At 31.6% G+C, this 18,499-nt stretch overlaps 1 protein-coding gene across 1 annotated transcript; it reads left to right on the top strand.

The window, feature by feature from the left end:
• Positions 1-14,106: 14,106 nt before the first annotated feature.
• On the top strand, positions 14,107-17,024 carry LOC110094901 (NAC domain-containing protein 7-like). Its single transcript, XM_020820242.2, has 3 exons — positions 14,107-14,266; positions 15,533-15,804; positions 16,515-17,024. Exons 1-3 carry the CDS (start codon positions 14,107-14,109, stop codon positions 17,022-17,024), a joined length of 942 nt encoding a protein of 313 aa, XP_020675901.1.
• Positions 17,025-18,499: the final 1,475 nt, after the last annotated feature.

The raw sequence follows: 18,499 nt of genomic DNA, 5'->3' as shown, positions 1-18,499 counted from the left end.
TTCACACTCTCCAAGTGTCGACAGAGAATCGGATCTTTTTGAAAGATCTTCTCAAAAGAAATCTAGAATGACAAAAGAATAGAGTGAAGTAATCATAATTCACAGAGTTGAGATCCTTACCTTTGAGTACCAAGTGAGTTCTTCATGCTCCAATGGTAGGAACTCTCCTTCAAACACTCTCTCTCACTCTCTCCTTCACACTTCTTTTAGTAAGCATAAAGTCCAATGACCAAAAAGATTACAAGGCAGTTTATAAAGGACCTTTTATATGAAAGACACAAAAAATCGTCCAAAAACTGCTAATTTTCAATTCTGTACGTACATGATCATCCCATACAATCGTGATTTTGTACATATGAATAGTGTAAAACTATTACGTACGAAATCTTATGTGCATCGGGACGAGGTGACTTCGTACCTGATCATCGTCCCGTATAAACTATGTTTGTTCGGTATGAACAATTATTTTAAAGCCACACTGAAACATAACTGCATATGATCCATATGTTAAAAGAATAGAGAACATCATCCTGGGATGAATGTTCATATTCATCTTGATGAATAGTACAAACCTTGAAATCCAAGAAGATTATCCTGGGATGAATGGTGTGTTTCATCTGGACGAACTATTCAAAATGAGAATTTCGAGGACATCGTCTAGAGACAAATTGGGTATTTCATCTGGACGATTCATTTAGAGTGGGTATCCAAAAGAGATCATCTAGCGTCGAACTTTGTATTTCGTCTAGACGATCCGTTCAGAGTGAGGATCCCGAGGACATCATCCAGAGACAAACTGGGTATTTTGTCTAGATGTTTAGTTTAAGTTATGAATCTAGAGAAGATCATCCTAGGACGAACGGACCATTTCGTCTGGACGAATAGTTCAAAGTGAGAAATCAGAGGACATCGTCCAGTGACAAATTTGGCATTTCGTCTAGACGATCATGACTTAGAAAAATTTATTCACTTTTCTGTTCGTTCCATTGCTCTCCGAGGAATATAACTAACTTGATCGTCCCGTACGATCAGTATAAAAAAAAATTTGACCTTTTAAAGATTTCTCTCAGTGTGTGTGTGTGCTAGGTTGCTCAATTATAATCTTACTCTCTCTGACTTAATAAAGTGAAAAATACATACTTGAATTTATAAAATATGATATGCTGAATTTGATTTGAAGTCTTCAGTAGTCTAGAGTATGATTATCCTGAAATATTTGTCCACACAAAAATAAACACAATTCTTCTAAAAAGTGTTAGGAGAAAATAATAATTGGAACAATAATACTTGGAATCATCAAAATTATACAAGTTGCAAGAATGTAAAACATGCAAATAGCAACTCTCTTAACAAAAGATTGATTTGTAAAGAGAAAATAGTAGTACTAACATATGTTGTATTTGCATAGGTTGGTTGTCAACACTATAAGTAATATGAGCTTTATATTAAAATATAATATCATATATATGAGGATAGGATGATGGGCTTTCCATAAATAAAGGTTTGTGGTATAATCCTGATTGCAACATATAATTTATTTATTATATTATGCTGACATGTATTTAGTGATGACTCTTAATGATTTGTTGAAAGTCACATGTGAATTGGTTTAAGATTATGAATGATTATAATAAGATCAAGAATGATGACCAACTAGTTGATATTGAAAACACCATGTAAAAGCTGAATATCATGTCTTGTTAAATTCAATATTATTATGCAAACATGATATAATACATAACTACATATATGATATGATAGATATAGAAAGGACAAATATATAAATAATGATAGATTAAATATAGGATAAATATGGTTGATGACTGATAGGCTTGATAACTAATAAGACTGATGACATATGGGATATGATGTACAATGATTGATTGAATGATGATCGGATTGATTAATTGACATGATTGATAAGTAGCTAAATTGAAAGGGTACTTATATGAACTTCTGATATATGATGAGGATGTGGCTGATATGATATGATAATACTTTATATGAATTACCTGATATAATGACTAATATATGTGTCTATAGTAACATGCTTATTATTTTTGTATCAAATTTAGTGGTAAATATAAGTTACTTGTTTGGCTATGTTCTCATTGTGTAGTTTATACATATTTTTAGGTAAGGGTAAGGATCATGTAGATTAAGGAAGATCCTAGTTATCATCTTGAGTTTCCTTTCTGCATTTGTTGGTCTTTTATTTTTTGTAATCATGTGTTCAATTTTTACTATTTATATTATCATAATGCAATTTTTCAACTTTAGTCGTTGATATGAATGATGAAGGTAAGTTAGGTTTTAAGAACTTGGTTGATATGGCTCATATCTTTTCTTATAAAATGTGATTCAATTTAAGATGTAAGAAGAGCCATTGGTCTATGTTCATGATCTCTAAATATTGTGTTGTTAAACACCCTCTTAAATGCTTTTTCAAAAAAGGTGACTCTTTCAATTAGAAAAAGCTTTGTTCCATTAAATGGGACGCTAAAAATTTCATTCAATGGGATTTGGGGAGCGGTGAAATCTTTTTTGGCAAGATAATTGGTTAGGTCTTTCTTCTATTGACTTGTTGCTCAACACTCATACTATTAGTTCTTGTAAAATTTCTCATTTTATTCATGAGGGAACTTGGAAAGCTATTTATCTTGCTGACTTTGTTCCTGATTTTGTCATCAACCTTATCCTTAAAGTCCCTTTACAACTTGATCAGGAAGGTACTATCTTATTTACCAATTCCAATGATGGTAGCGTTGTGTTTAAAATGGTTTGGAATTCTATTAGGATTGTTCACCCTTATTCACGGATTTTATCCTCCATTTGGCAAAAAGGTATTCTGATTTCCTATTCTATTTCATTTTGGCGAATCTTTGACAATTACATGCATGTTGACAATATCTTAAGGAAAAAAGATTTTTATATTGTTTCCAAATGTCATTTTTGTTATCATATTAAAAATTTGAATCATGTTGTTGTTAATGGTCCCATTGCTCTTAAAGTTTTGTTATATTTTGATAATATTTTTGTTTCCCAATTTTGTAAGGCATACAACAACTTTATTAGCATCATGCATGATTGGATCCCTACTAAGAAGCATATTCGTAATGTTTTACCCATTATAATATGTTGGTTTTTATGGAAAAGTAAGAATGAGGCGAAGCATGAAAACATTATTATGAATGCCTCGACCATTATCATCAGGATTAAAGACAAAGTTAGGCAATTATACTTAGCAAATTTGTTTAATTTCACTTATTGCAAAGGCTACTCTTATATGGCAGTGATTTTTGGTATTCCTATTGAGAACTATGGCCATTCTTCTAGAGATATTGTGGTTAAGTGGCTTAAACATATTGTGGGTTGTTACAAACTTAATATTGATAGTTTTTTAAAAAAAAATGAGAAAGCTGGTTGTGGTGGCCTTATTTCTGATTCTTCCGGTCATGTACTGATTGCTTTTGTTGGTCCTAGGGATGCCAATACTGCTATCATGTCAGAAATTCAGGCCTTAAAGCATGGTTTACATTTATGTTTATCCTTAGGGATTACTAATGTTTGGATTGAGATGGATGTTATGCTTGTGATTCATTACATTACTGATAATTATATTACGAATCCTTCTTATTTCTATATCATTAGATAGATTAAATAGTGCTTGAACTTTATCAATTTTTCTATATCTCACATTTATAGGGAAAGTAATGTTGTTGTTGATTTTCTAGCTGACTTAGGTTTCAATTTGATGGATTTTGTGGATTATGTAGAATATTATCTTTCGGCCAAACTGGTGGGTTTAACAAGACTTGATCGTATAAGTATGCCTTATGTCAGATCTTTTTAATTTATTTTTTGCTGGTTTGGATTTTTACCTTTGTTTTGTGGTTTACTTTGAAGTTGATTTATTTTTTTGGTGTTTTTCTGATGTGGTGTTGTTGTTATGTTGTACTTGGTTGGGTCTTAGCAATGATTGGAATCACTCTATTATTGATTTCACCCCGTCCTGTTACTTTCTTTTCCTTTGGTGGAGTATGTTGGGGTGGTTGGATGGGCTTCTCCCTTTTATTCACTATGGGTACTTTGTTGGTTTTGCTGATTCGTCTGGGTGTTTTTGCAGGACTTCTGTCCAGTTTTTTTTTTAAATTAGGTTAAAGGGATTGTTTGTTTTGATTTCTCGAGTTTCTTGTTTTTTGTTTTGAGTGGGATGTTGGCCCTCCTACTCTCCCTTGGAGTTTCTATTTTGTGTTGGCTATTCTAGGAGTTTTTATGGTTGTGTTTTCCCTTGGGGTTGTTGCTGGGTGGTGTTCTGCTTATGTGCCATCTTTGGTTTCCTCAGGTACTTTAGTTCGGCTTGCCTTGGTATTAGATTTGAATGGCAATTGGGGTTATCTCATGATGTTACTTATACTACACATATGAACTATGACCCAACTGAAAACTTCAATTTTGTAGCCATTCTTCTTTCCTATGCTAATGCTATGATTTGTGTTTCTTTACTTGTTTGGGATCGTCTCCTTTGTGGTTTATCCCTTAATAAATTTTGATTTTGGATTGTTAATTATTGGGATCATTACTGCAATTATCATAACCCGTTTATTTTATTTTCAATTTGCTTTAATATTTTATTAAGTGTTCTTGCAGGCCTGTCTTTCAGGTTTTTGGAGACCCGTTCTCATTTTGTGTAGGATTCTTTTTTGGCTGGGAAGGCGGTGTTGAATTTGTTCAATTTTTTCCTTCCCTTTTGGGTTTTTAGAATGTTATTAGGTTGCCTTGTTGTTGTGCTTAGTTGAGAAATCCGACTCTTAGGATCTTTTTTGTTTTCTCTTGTAGCTCATCAGAGCAGTAGTGAGCTGGAGATCCTTTTAAGGACCTTGTATTTCATTTTCCTATTAACACGTAGGCACGTTGGTGGGTTTTAACCAAAAAATAAAAAATAAAAAAATAATTTGTCGAGTTAGATTAAAGCTTGATCAAGTATAAAATTAATTTAAAATTTTTAATAACATAAAGAAATTTAAAAGTCAGTTCCCATGCTTATATTTAATTAGAATTAACAAACTAAAATTTAAAATATACTCTCCCGAGCTAAATTTAAAATAGAATACAATAGTTCTTTCCTTAAGATGTAAGATATTTCCATCAAGTTGCAACATATTTTATTCTACTTTACGCAACACTCAATAACAAGTAAGATTAATATTTTTATAAGATTTGCAATTCATAACTAACTATTTTATATATTTTTAACTAAATTTAACTGAATATAAATTTAGAGAAAAATATATATGCTCATCATTTCCATATCTCCTTTTTAGCAATGGAGGACGGTGTAACATCTTTAAGAAGCTATAAGCCCCTGTTACGTCTTCTCCGTTTCCGTTGGGACCGCAAATTAGAAGAGAGAGAGTTAAGAGGCGGTGGTCGCTGTTGGTTGCCGGTGAAGCAAGCGGCGGTTGCGGCCAAAGGCGCTGCCTTTTTTCCGGCAGTCCCGCCATTGCTTCGCCATCTTAAGCCTTTTCCTGCAATTCATCTCCCCTTTACACTGAAAGTGAAAGCTTTGAGAAAGAAAGCAGTAATATTTATAAACCACATTGCATCTTCTTATTTCTATTCTTCAAAATCGTTTGTTACGAAAAGAAAAGGGTTCAGGTTTTGTCGCACAAGAAGACAAAACAAAAGGTTAGTCGGAAAAAAAAGATCTCATCTTTGTCTCTTCTTTCTCTCACTGTGCCTTTCAACTTCTCTCTCTCTCTCTCTCTCTCTCTCTCTCTCTCAAACAGGCAGACATCAGATTATTCATACTTCGGTATATTAGAGCATTTCAGGCATTCGATATGGATAATACATTGAAGCCAGCACAGTTGAACTTCTTGCTTGTGATGCTATGAGATTCTTTGATTGAAGAAAATCGTAGCGTGGGTTCAAAAAACTGCAGTGCTGCCGGCGATAAAGGTATTCTTCCTCCATTTGAGCTTCTGCCACTCTAAATATCATGGTAGTAAAGCTTGTTCATAAAAAAATTCAAAATTAGGCCAATTACTTATGTTGATCTGATTTAGATTTTTTACAGATAAATCATATTGTTAATAAATTAAACATTACTTCAGTCATAAACATGTACAAATACAATAGAGAAATCTTTTTAAGCGTGTAACTTTAAAATATTTCTTGTAAATTTGATCAGTATTTTGTTCAGTTCTGCATTGCATTATATTAACATAATGATAATTCTTACTTAATAATACATCTCAAAAATGTTAACGAAATCCGTAAAATTTAAGGTATGATTTCTCTTTGGGACTTTTAAGTCAATTGAGGTAAACTCACACATATATTATACACGTAAGCTTTGAACACACGACTTCTTAATTGATAGTCAAAGCTCTCAACCAATAGATGAAGGTTTCATTTGGGACGGCTTTCTTACTGCTTCGTTTTGTATTAAAAAACTTCTTTAAGAAGCAGTAAGAAAGCCATCCCAAACAAAGCCCAAGATTTCATTTGGGATCGATGACTTTCTTGTTGCTTTTTAAAATAGCTTTAAAGCACAAAAGTTTTAATTTTTGTATTAAAAATTTATTTTAATAAACAATAATAAAGCTATCCCAAACGAAGCCAAATATGAGTTGCGTTAAGGTGAGATTTTTTAAGTTAGTGTACCTAAACAAATTCTAGTTATGAATGATTAATAATTTACTCAATACTATATTAATACAAATGAATATAAATATACGACAACGTAGAACTAAAATATAAACATAATGCATTATAAATATCAAAGAATATTAGATTATTGTATTTAATCACAAATTAGATAATATATATACAACAAATAAATATTTAATAAAGGTAGATTATAACTCATAAATTAATAAAATATTGCAAATGCAACGAAATTTGCTGTTTTTAACACAGTATGAAAATTCCTTTGCACCATATATATTAGCAAATCATTTGATCCTAAATTTTTTTATAAAAATATCAGGTGATTGATTTTATCATATAAATTAGAATTTTTGCGTTAAAAGAAAAAGTTTTATCACTAATATTTCTAACTTTTTATGCTTCATGCAAGTGCAAATCTTTTAGTTCTAGCACAGTATAATGGATTGCAGCAGTTGAATTTGTAGTGTTTATGACTGTTGTTGGTAATTGTATGCTTTGTTGTTGATATTTCTAGCAGTCATCGGATCATCTGGAGTCTAATCAGGATTCGCCACATCATCCTATACAAAGTTCTACATAACAAAATAGTGATGTGACGCATCCTGATTCGCCTCCGACCAGCATTCGGTGACCACACCTAATAATTTCTTATATTTTTGAGTGTGCTGAAGGTTTTGTAATCTTAAAGGTTACTTTTAGCTTTTTTAGGTAATAATTTCGTTGATGTATGCAAGATTACTTTTATCACCTCTATCTAACAAGCTATACCCTCGGTGCTTGTGTATTTGATTCATAATTATTGCAATCATTTCATGGCTACCCATTTGTTTCATGACCTTCTGCTTCAACTACCATTTCTCTTTCTCTGTTAGAATGATGAGCAGATACAACTACAAGCTAAATAATATATATAGTAATTTAATTTTCATTTTTTATGAAAATTGCTTATTGATAAAACCTATCGATATTTCTAAGTATATATTTAGTTATCAAAATCTTTTTAAGCACCCTATATTCTTCTTTCTTTTATATGTATTTTAGTATTGATATCAAAATAAACTAATACAGTCGAAATTTTATTGACTTTGCGTGCAAAATATTTGATTTCACGCTTAATTAATAATCTTCTCTCCTGTAACTCAAAAGGATGCAATCATCTCAGAAGGTTCAAATATATAACAGTTTATCCTAAAGGATAAATCAGAATTCAATTATGAATTACTGTGTTATATATATGGAAGAAGGTATACATTCTACCATTTTTTTTTTAAATAATGTGTAGGGAAATTATTTTTTTTTTCCATTAAATGCATTGAAACATCCTTCGCTATTAAACAGACTAATAGGGAACAAAAGCTAATTTTCAAGACCAAACGTCTGACTAAGGTTTTGTTTGGGACGACATTTTAACTGTTTCATAAAGCAGCTTTCTAGTACAAAAATTTAACTTTTGTACTAGAAAGCTGCTTTAAGAAGCATAAAGAAAGTCGTCTCAAATGAAGCCTAGGACATCTTTCGTACTGCTTTGTAAAGCAAATTTGTAATAATTCTGAAAAATAAAATTTTGTGCTAAAAAGTTATTTTAAAAAAATAATAAGAAGCTGTCTCAAACTTAGTCTAAATTTTGAAGAGAGAATATTTTAAGTATATGAAAAGTTGTTAGTTTTTTCTTTAATAAGCATGAGGGGACTTGCCCTCCCAATCATAACATTATAGATTTGATCTCTACTCATTACATTGTTGTTTTTTTTGTTGAAAAAACTATTATGTGTACATTTTAATTTGATTTTTGTATCAAGATTTATTCCTTTCAACAAATGTTCTAAAAATCATATAATTGTCAGTGCCCTTTTATATGAAATAAATTTCTCATCACCAAACTCAATAAAAAACCACCCTCTTATGAATATTAGAACTATGAATTTAAGTTAAATGATTCATTTAAACTTCAATACATGTTTTTCATTTGCATGCATTGTCTTTGAAGTGTTTTACCGAAATTATTTCTCAAAATACTTTATGTTTATATATGCTAGTGAGTAGGGGTGGAACCATGAAGAGCTTTGGGTGGGAAATTGCCCACCCAGAAATCTTTTTTTTTTTTTCTTGAAAAAATAAATATTTTAATTATTTCCCTCACTTTTAATAAATGCAATTGTCCAAATTCTAAGAAATTTTTTTTTTCTATTTCATACATAAGATTATGCATTTCAAAGTCATATTTTGCCCACTCTCAAAAGAGAGGATGGTTGCGCCCTTACTAGTGAGCATCTTAACCATAATTATCATCATCTATAGCTGAATTGTTCTTTCTGTACTCAAGATTTGATTTTCAAGAATTAGCATACATGCCTAAAGAAAATCTTATGGAAATAGAGATAATTGATGAAATCTCACAATGCCTTTAAAATGTTTTTCAAGAAGAACCAAGGAAATTTTTTTCATATATAAAATGGTGAATGCTTCGAGTTGAAGAAAAAGCTTCCTATCCGTTAAGCGTTTATATGTCACCAAAAATCACCTTGATCAGGCACTAATCTGGAGGCATACTTGAACTGAAAACTTTCAAAATCAAATTTGAGGCCATCTAAACTCCGTTATCAGTAAGAGTACAGGAAAACTAAACTTCTCAACAAAAAGAACCTAATGACACCAAAATCAGCCCAATCTGAGTCCAAATGAGTTCAAACTAAAGTTCTAAAGCATTTTTAGAAGCTTAAAAGCATTAATTAGGTAACCAAATGACATTTAATATGCCATATGCTTATAGTAAAATTGAATGCTAGATGAATCCAACAAGCCAAAGTTTACTTAATTATGATATCATTAAGGAATTTAAATGCTTGATGAAAGCTTTATTATAAAATGAATCAATATGGATCGTTTGATGAAACACTACGATTTTGTCGTAGATTCTTTATATTTACGGAGTTCGCAACTCCTAAAATTCTATTAATAAGCATTCTTTCTTCACATAAGAGGAGGAAGAGAGGAGAAAGCGAGATAAAGAGAGAACTCTCTTATATTTTCCAGCCATCGTCATCGACGATCAGCACCAGCTATTGCTACCGACAACCATCATCGTCACCGATGACCAACATCAGAAATCACCACTATCTCCAAAATACTTGTAAGATTTAACTCTATTGTTGGGTATTTTTGACTAATTGTGAATATCTATTTTTATAATACCTATTAAAAAATTAAGCCATGTTTTTAAGTATAGACTAACCCTTTGTCGACCCTTAATCTTTGTACTCTCCCTCTTCTTTAATAGTGAAGAAGGAATGATCTTTCTATCACTTGTTATATAGTGAAATTTATAACTAGGCTAGGTCCTATGATTTTTTCCCTTTTAGTTTTTCCACATAAAAATTCTCTAGTCTTACTACTTTAATTATTTGTTCTTTGTGAATCCTTGTACACAGCTAAAATACAAAATACATAATCTATTGACTCAAATTTTCTAGGACACAATAATTTCACATCATCTGTAGGAATATTCCCACCATACTTAACTTCATCAATTACTAACAATCAACCCCTTAATCAAGAATAAGAAAATATGGGTGATCACATTCCCCTAGGCCTCACTTTGGAGGATTGTATGTATAGGATGGAGGAATGTTAAAGTTAAATCTTGCAATCATTCGAGGTTAGACAATAACGAGCAATCTCACTAAAACAACAAACAAATTAAATATTATTATATATCTTCCCAATCATCAGTTGTTGTTATATCATTTTATGGAAAATAGATTTAGGTTAGGGGTAACTTTAGCTACAACCTCAAAGAAATATTTATGTTGAAATCTCAAATATGGTTGTGATTGAGTAAGTCCCTCCAATATATTATGCTTTTGGCCATAATAATCTTTTTAATAACCACCATTCATAAAATTTATAACAAATATAAGAATTGTTCTAGTGAATCTCAAATTTTATATAGGTATAAATAAAAACTTGAGGCTGTTAGCCTTCAAATTTTTGAGGTTGAGGCATGCCTTCCTAGGGTTATTTCCTATGAGAGCAAGTGACACAGTCTCCACTCCTAATCCTAAGAAGGCACGCCCATGAGGTGGCCTTGATGGAAAGTTAATAATGGAAGTTAATAATGGATAAGGTCCTTACTAGAAATACTCTATGAGAGCAAGTGGTTGACTTGATCTCCACTCATTCAAAAATCTTGGGAGGTTAAAACCTCAAAACGAATACATGTACATAAAATCATAAAAGGCAAAAGCATTTAAAGGTAGATGTACACTTAAACCTCAAAAGAAATAAACCTCATAAGGTATAGAATTGTACAAAAATCTCACACTACAAAACAATTACCCATTATCTGTGGAAATTATGGAAAATTTTCAGGCGGCTTTCTGATGGATAAATGTGAAATATTTCAGACAGATTTTTAGGAAGATTTTTCGGTGGATTTCCAGCTGATTTTTTTCCAACGAATTTTTCGACGGGTTTTAATAATTTATGAAAAGATTATATATTCGTAAATTCATTAATTAGTAAATTTATAGTCTATTTTAATTCATTATTTATTTAATAACTTTAAAATAACTTTAAATTAATAGTAATAACTTTAATACTAATATTAATTAAAATTTAGTATTAATTTAACTTTAAATTTAATATTAATATTAATTAATGGTATGTTTTAATTCATCATTAAAATTTAGTTGTTAAATTAAGAATTAGTTTAATTATTTATTAATAAATTTAATATTAATATTGTTATTAATAATTTTAATTTATTATTTAATTTGTTATGGTTTAGTTTATTTAAATATAAAATTGTTAGAATCTTAACATATTTTTTACTTCACAACAGAGTGGTTGACACTCTTAAGGAAAAGAGATCCTAGGTTTCAATCTCCACGCAAATAGGGGTGTGTTGTATGTGGGTGCGAGCTTGGGCAGGTTTTGCGAGTGGGCTTAGGCGCACCGCAGGTGGGCATAGGCGCACCGCGGGAGGGCGTAGGCACACCCACGGGCGGGCTGGGCACGAGCGGGGCTGCAAGCCTCACAAGTGGAAGCTGGCCCGCTCACCGTGGGCGGGCTGGGGTGCGAATTACTTTTTTAAAATAGTTTTTTAGTTATTACGGTTGACTATTTTCTACTAGTAAGGGGACAAATGATACATCTCCAAAAATAGGGGGAAGGGGACAAATGATACATCTCCAAAAATTACATGGATCAAACACTAATCTTGAGACATACTTGAACTGAAAACTTTAAAATTTATATTTGGAACCATCCAAACTTTGATGTCAACAACCTTATAGTCAAACTGAATGTCTAGACAAAACGAACCCAATGACACCAAAAATGTCTGAAGCATATTTGGAAGCTTCAAAGCATTAATTGAGTAACCAAATAACCTCTAAATATAGTATGCTTATTTTCAAATCGAACAACTCGATGCCGAATATAACGAGCCAAAGATCACTTATTTCTGACATCATTAAGGCATTTAAATGCTTGACGAAAGCTTTATGATCAAAGAAATTAATATAGACCATTTGATGAAACACTCCAACTTTGTCCTAAATTTTTTCTATATCTATAGATCATGTCACTCCTAAAAACCTATAAATAGGACTTCATATTCTTCACATGCGAGGACGAGGAAGAGAGGAGAAAGAGATCTATTAAGAGAACTCTCTTGCATTTTCTAGCCATCGATGTCGACGATCACTACCAGCTATCGCTACTAACAACCATCATTGCCACTAATGACCATCATCAGGAATCACCACCAACTTCAAAATATTTATAATATAATTTGATCCTATTATTGGGTTTATTTGTTCACTTGTGGAGATCTATTTCTATAATCACTATTGAGAAAATTAAGTCATATTGTTGGGTATAGATTATCTCTCTGCTAACACTTGATCTTTGTAATTTCCCTCTTCTTCAACAGTGAAGAAGGGATGATATATCTTTGTATCACTTGCTACCTAGTAAATTTTACAACTAGGCCAAGCTCCATGGTTTTTTCCCTTTCCGGATTTTCCACGTAAAAAAACTCTCTAGTCCTACTACGTTCATTTGTATGTGATGAAACTTTGTACACTGCTAAAACTTAAAATACACACTCTACCGACTCAAATTTCTTAGCAAGCAATAAGAGTAATTATTTTAACATGTCTTCTTAAGAAGAATCTTGAGAAATTAGAACAACAATAAGTGATTTGGTGGCAATTTTATGAAGAATTCAAGTATGTTTAAAATCTATCTCTACAAAATATTGAGTTTATTTTCAATTACAAAAATATAAATAACATTTGAAATTTTTTGTATCTAATTTTATGCATTTTCAGGACAAATCTAAAACAAAAATACAGACATGTTAATCAATTGTTTTCATTATATAACAAATCTGAATTATAGCACAAACTCGATCCTAAAAAACGAATTAAATCACTATAAGGTTATATTTAAAATTCACAAGCTATAGAATTTATATAAGTACTTTGTCTTGTTCACCATGTATGTTCCACTTTGAATGAATCTGCCAGCATAACGTACAGGTTACAATAACAACAAGAAAATGGAAGAAAACTATAATAGGCATATATATATATGGCTCATTTTCATGTTCTGTTGCTGGGAAGACAAAGCACGATAATCTGTATATATATATATATATATATATGGCTCATTTTCATGTTCTGTTGCTGGGAAGACAGCATGATAGTCTTAGAACGGCTTTATTACTACTTAAAATAGTTTTTTAGTTTGAGTTCACTTCATTTGGGACGGCTTTATTACTGTTTTTTTTAAGCAGCTTTTAAGTAAAAAAATTATAATTTATGTACTAGAAAACTGCTTTAAGAAACAGTAAGAAAGGCCTCATAAACAAAGCCTTACAAACTAATGGGATGCTTGGCCATTTTAGATTAAACAAACATCATTCGATATGTGCTATCGATCAAGCTCCAATTTATAAATCATAAAGTTTAATTAATTACAACTATCACAATGATTGAATGGTGCACTTACACACTTAGGACAAGGGCTCGTTTTGAACAGTTTTTTTATTGTTTTATAAAGTAGTTTTTTAGTACAAAAATATCTAATTCGAAAAAATTTTGTATTAAACAACTGTTTTGAAAAGCATCAAGAAAGTTGTCCCAAAAGAAGCCTTAGTCATGATAAATCTTATTTTTTAATTTTTTTTCTATTCATTTTTAAAATTATAATCTTATCCATTAGTGAACATTGTAGTATTTTTAAGTTTTAATTATCTTTCTCAAGGAATACATCCAAACATTTTGAAGAACTTGTTCGTAGCTAGTACATTATATATGTAATGCATATTGTTCATATTTCAATAATTTTTTTTTTTCATTTTCACCATCTAATATTGAAATATTTTACTTTTGCAGGAGACCAGCACTGTAATATATTGTGAAAATGACTACTTTTTCTCATATTCCACCTGGATTTAGATTTCACCCAACTGATGAAGAACTTGTAGATTACTATCTTAGAAAGAAAGTTGCATCAAGAAGGAATGACATAGATGTCATAAAAGATGTTGATCTCTACAAAATTGAGCCATGGGATCTTCAAGGTAGCTCCATATATGATCATTATGATTTTTTCTTTAGAGCTGCATTTATCATAGATAAGAAGATCATAATGTGCTGCAAATCATAAAAGTTTTTGTTTTTAATGAAACAAAACATCACAATCTAAAGGACTTTTAAAATGGTCTACAAAGGGAATTGCAATAACCATCTTTGATAAGAGCTGCATTTTTATATCTAATTTAAATTGTGTCCATTAAAACTCTTACAATAGGAGGTCTATTTAGAGTTATAATAGAAGTATCTATATGTTGAGATTTTCTAAATAGTGAAGCTAATGTGAAAAAGAATTGTTTAATTAAAATAAATGAACCCTAAGGTGAGAAAAAGCTATCCAAATAAGAGTGATTGATCATTCTTAGAAATGGTCAAAGTTAGGTGACCATCTATTTATCTACGAGAAAAAATTACCCAATTTTAACTATCTTGGGTATAAATACGCCTAAGCTTTTTAGTAAAAAATGAAAAAAGTTGTACTAAAAAGTTGCTTTAAGAGAATATGCATTTTAACTAAACCTTAGTTACAATTGACAGTAAGAAGGTTGTTCCAAACAAAACCTTAGTTACATGTGCTGTCACTTTGAGAACACCAATGTGGTGCTTCTCATAGGAAATTTGATATTAAAAAAGATTGTTTGAATTTATTTTAAAAGAGAATATGCATTTTAACTACTTTGCTCACCTTCAACGAATATAGTTGCCCAAGTTCTAAGAAAAAATTCTTTTTTTTAATTTCATACATAAAATTACGCATTTCACAATCTTATTTTGCCCACCCTCAAAGAGATGTTGATTCCGCTCTTGTCTATATGCTATAAATTTGAGATAATTATTTATATTTGATTAGATGGCTTAAGATAATCATGTATTAGTATAATTTGGTTACAATAAAGTTTTTTAATTAAGAAAACTTCAAATCTAAATTAACGAAAGCGAATCAAGTCATTTATGCAAGCAAAATTGCTATGAAAAACAAAACTGAAGTCAATTCAGGCTTCGTTTGGGACAACCTTCTTACTGCTTCTTAAAATAACTTTTTTCGCACAAAATTTTTTTATCACCCATAGCTTGTGAAATAAGTTCAACTGTTACCGTTATTTATCATAACTAGAGACTATAATTTTCTTATACCAAGTGGTGGAATCTTATTTTAATGATCATTTATTTTATTGAAAGTTTTGGCTTGATATTACGTACTTTATATAAAGTAACCATATTAAGATTTTATATTCTTGTTTTGCTTTGAACAGAAAAATGTAAGATAGGCATAGAAGAGCAGAATGAATGGTACTTTTTCAGTCATAAAGACAAGAAATATCCAACTGGAACTCGCACAAATCGAGCAACTATAGCTGGATTTTGGAAAGCAACTGGAAGAGACAAACCAATCTACTCAAAAAATAATTTAGTTGGAATGAGAAAGACCTTGGTCTTTTATAAAGGTAGAGCACCAAATGGGCAAAAGCTGGATTGGATTATGCACGAATATCGACTTGAAACAAATGAAAATGGCCCTCCTCAGGCAAGTTTTTTTTTTTAAATTGCAACCCAGCAATATATATAGAGCATTTGTCTTTTTTCGTTTTGTTTATTTTTAAAAGTTGCATATGCAATGATGATGAATTCTAGTCACTTTTGGACCCCCTTCATCTTATTGATTCATTCAGATCGTTGAAATCTCAACAATATGAATAAAGAAAAAGATTTGATCAAGATTCATATTGTACATGAAATTTAGCTCAGGATATGATAACTACAGATGATCTTTAGTTATTCTATTTTTTTTTAAAATATTTTTACTAAATTTTTTAATTATATTCCATGCATCAGTAGTCATATTTTTCAAAAATATGTAAATATTACATTAAATTAAATAAAAGTGACTTAGGCTTCCTTTGGGATGACATTTTGACTGCTTAAAGCAGTTTTTCCATACAAAAATCATAAAAAATCAAAATTTTTGTACTAGAAATTGATTTAAGAAGCAATAAGAAAGTCGTTCCAAACGAAACATTAAGCTACTACTTCTAATGAAAATGTAAAAAATAGTGACAAAATTTTAATATATAATTTTAAAATTGTGAGCTAGAAAGTGTGTTATTTATTCTATTCAAATTCAAACTATTCGGCCTATTTGACTTGTAACCATAGAAGTTATTAACCTTACAATTGCATAATCACATCGATATTATAAGCAATATTTCAAACTACTTTCACTGATTCATTTTACAGGAAGAAGGATGGGTAGTCTGCAGAGTATTCAAGAAAAAAGCAACATCAACCGAAACCCTAATCAACCATGACTCCTCTTCATACCATTGGTATGATGAAAACCTTCCCTTCTTACCACAATTTGATTCAACAAAGAAATTAACATGTCAACACAGTGAAATCTCTCATCAGCCCTCTCCTTATTTCAACTGCAAACCAGACCTTGAACTAGTCAGTCACCACCATCTTCCTCAAGATCACACATTCCTTAATCTCCCTCACCTTGAAAGCCCCAAGTTACCTCACTTCATCAACCATGAGACTTTGCAGAATAATCAACAGCTTCAGATTGTCACAGATTGGAGAGTTTTCGACAAATTTGTAGCGTCGCAACTAAGTCAGGAAGATGTCTCAAAAGAATCAGATTTCTGTAATGCAGGGAAAGTCTTTGAAGTTGCAGATAAGGAGATTGCAGTTGCAGAATGTGCATCTACGTCAACTTCAAGTGAACAGATTGATCTATGGAAGTGAGTTACATTTTACAACTGAAGAATAGCCGATACTTATACGTACTAATAATAGATGGATTATAGTATGCTGATCAATGTACATAATAAGCAAAAAGTGTAAGTTTGGTCACTTTCAAACTCTATGATATGGAAGAATACATATATTTATTCTTTGAGAAAAGTAGGAGCTGTTATATTAATTTGTCCATTTTATACATACCATTGATACATTTTTGTAGAAGTTTGAAATTTAAAGCATCTCGTCCATTTTTTTCTTTATTGGAGCATTCAAGACGGTAGAGAGACAAAGAGTTTAGCATCCTAATTTTATACAAATATTCAACACATATATAGATAAGAGAGAAGGGTGTAAGATTTATAAGCGACAGATTTTTACGTGGAAAATCCTGAAAAAGTGGAAAAACCACGGGGTCTGATCCAGTTAAAATGACTCTGTTATTGTTTGTAGTTGATTACAAATGATGCCCTTCCCGGGGGAAGGTCTTGGCTCAATGTATCAAATATACATTATATATAGCACATTATAAGGTGAGAATAGGAAGAATCCAGTATTATGAGAGTTCTTCTTAAGAGAATGTTGGCCAGTTTGTTTGGTCAGAAGGAACGTAGTCGGGCAACGGTGGTCAAAGGGATCGCAATTGGTGGGCGACGGAGGTCAGACAATTGAAGTCAGAGGGATTGTGGGCTCTAAGCTCCTGATCAATTTATTTGTGATGTATCAGATTGTTGACCTCATTTTTGTATGAGGTCACTTGGACTAATCTTGACCTTAAATCAATTCAATATCCAAATCTAGAATTTGAAACCAAAACCCAGGTCTTAAGGCCCTGTCCTAAAGACCTTTTCCAGTAAATTTTCAAACGCTTTAAAACTCAATCAAATGACCTCTGATTCAGGGTCTGTCAGTTGTATACTGATGGGACATGTCTCTGGAGGCAACCCTCTAAATTTGAGCCCATTCTGAGGTCTCTAACCCCATAAACTAAATCAAAATCCAAAGGCCATAAAACCTTCAAATATTTACAGCCTATGCCACTAGACCTGTCACATAGAAGATTCTGACCTTAGAGCCTTCACCAAAGCCTCTAGTCACTTCCAGACCATTAATCCAGACCTATTGAACAATAAACTGTATTTTTTTGGACTCATTTCAGCCCCTAGTGGGCATGAGCCCAAAATGACCATAATACCCCTATGGGGGCTCAAATAAGCATTTCAAACCAAACGACCTCCAAATTGAATGCAACCACTTCCAGTAGGTTTCAAATATCAAACCAAACTTGTTGGACCCATTCCCAGGCCCTGGGTCAACCTGGTTGACCAAGTCAACACAGTTGACCTAAAAGGCCTTTTAAAGGTCCAAATAGGTGCTTTGACCCAAATGACCTCTCCAAGCCATGGAACCACTTCCATTGGTCTCGAAATGTCATTTGAAACCTGTTAAGCCTGACCCTAGACCCTGGGTCAACCTGGTTG

Source organism: Dendrobium catenatum, unplaced genomic scaffold (assembly GCF_001605985.2).
Source record: "Dendrobium catenatum unplaced genomic scaffold, ASM160598v2 fragScaff_scaffold_1413, whole genome shotgun sequence".
Taxonomy (NCBI): domain Eukaryota; kingdom Viridiplantae; phylum Streptophyta; class Magnoliopsida; order Asparagales; family Orchidaceae; genus Dendrobium; species Dendrobium catenatum.
This window is presented reverse-complemented; position numbering and strand designations above follow the sequence as displayed.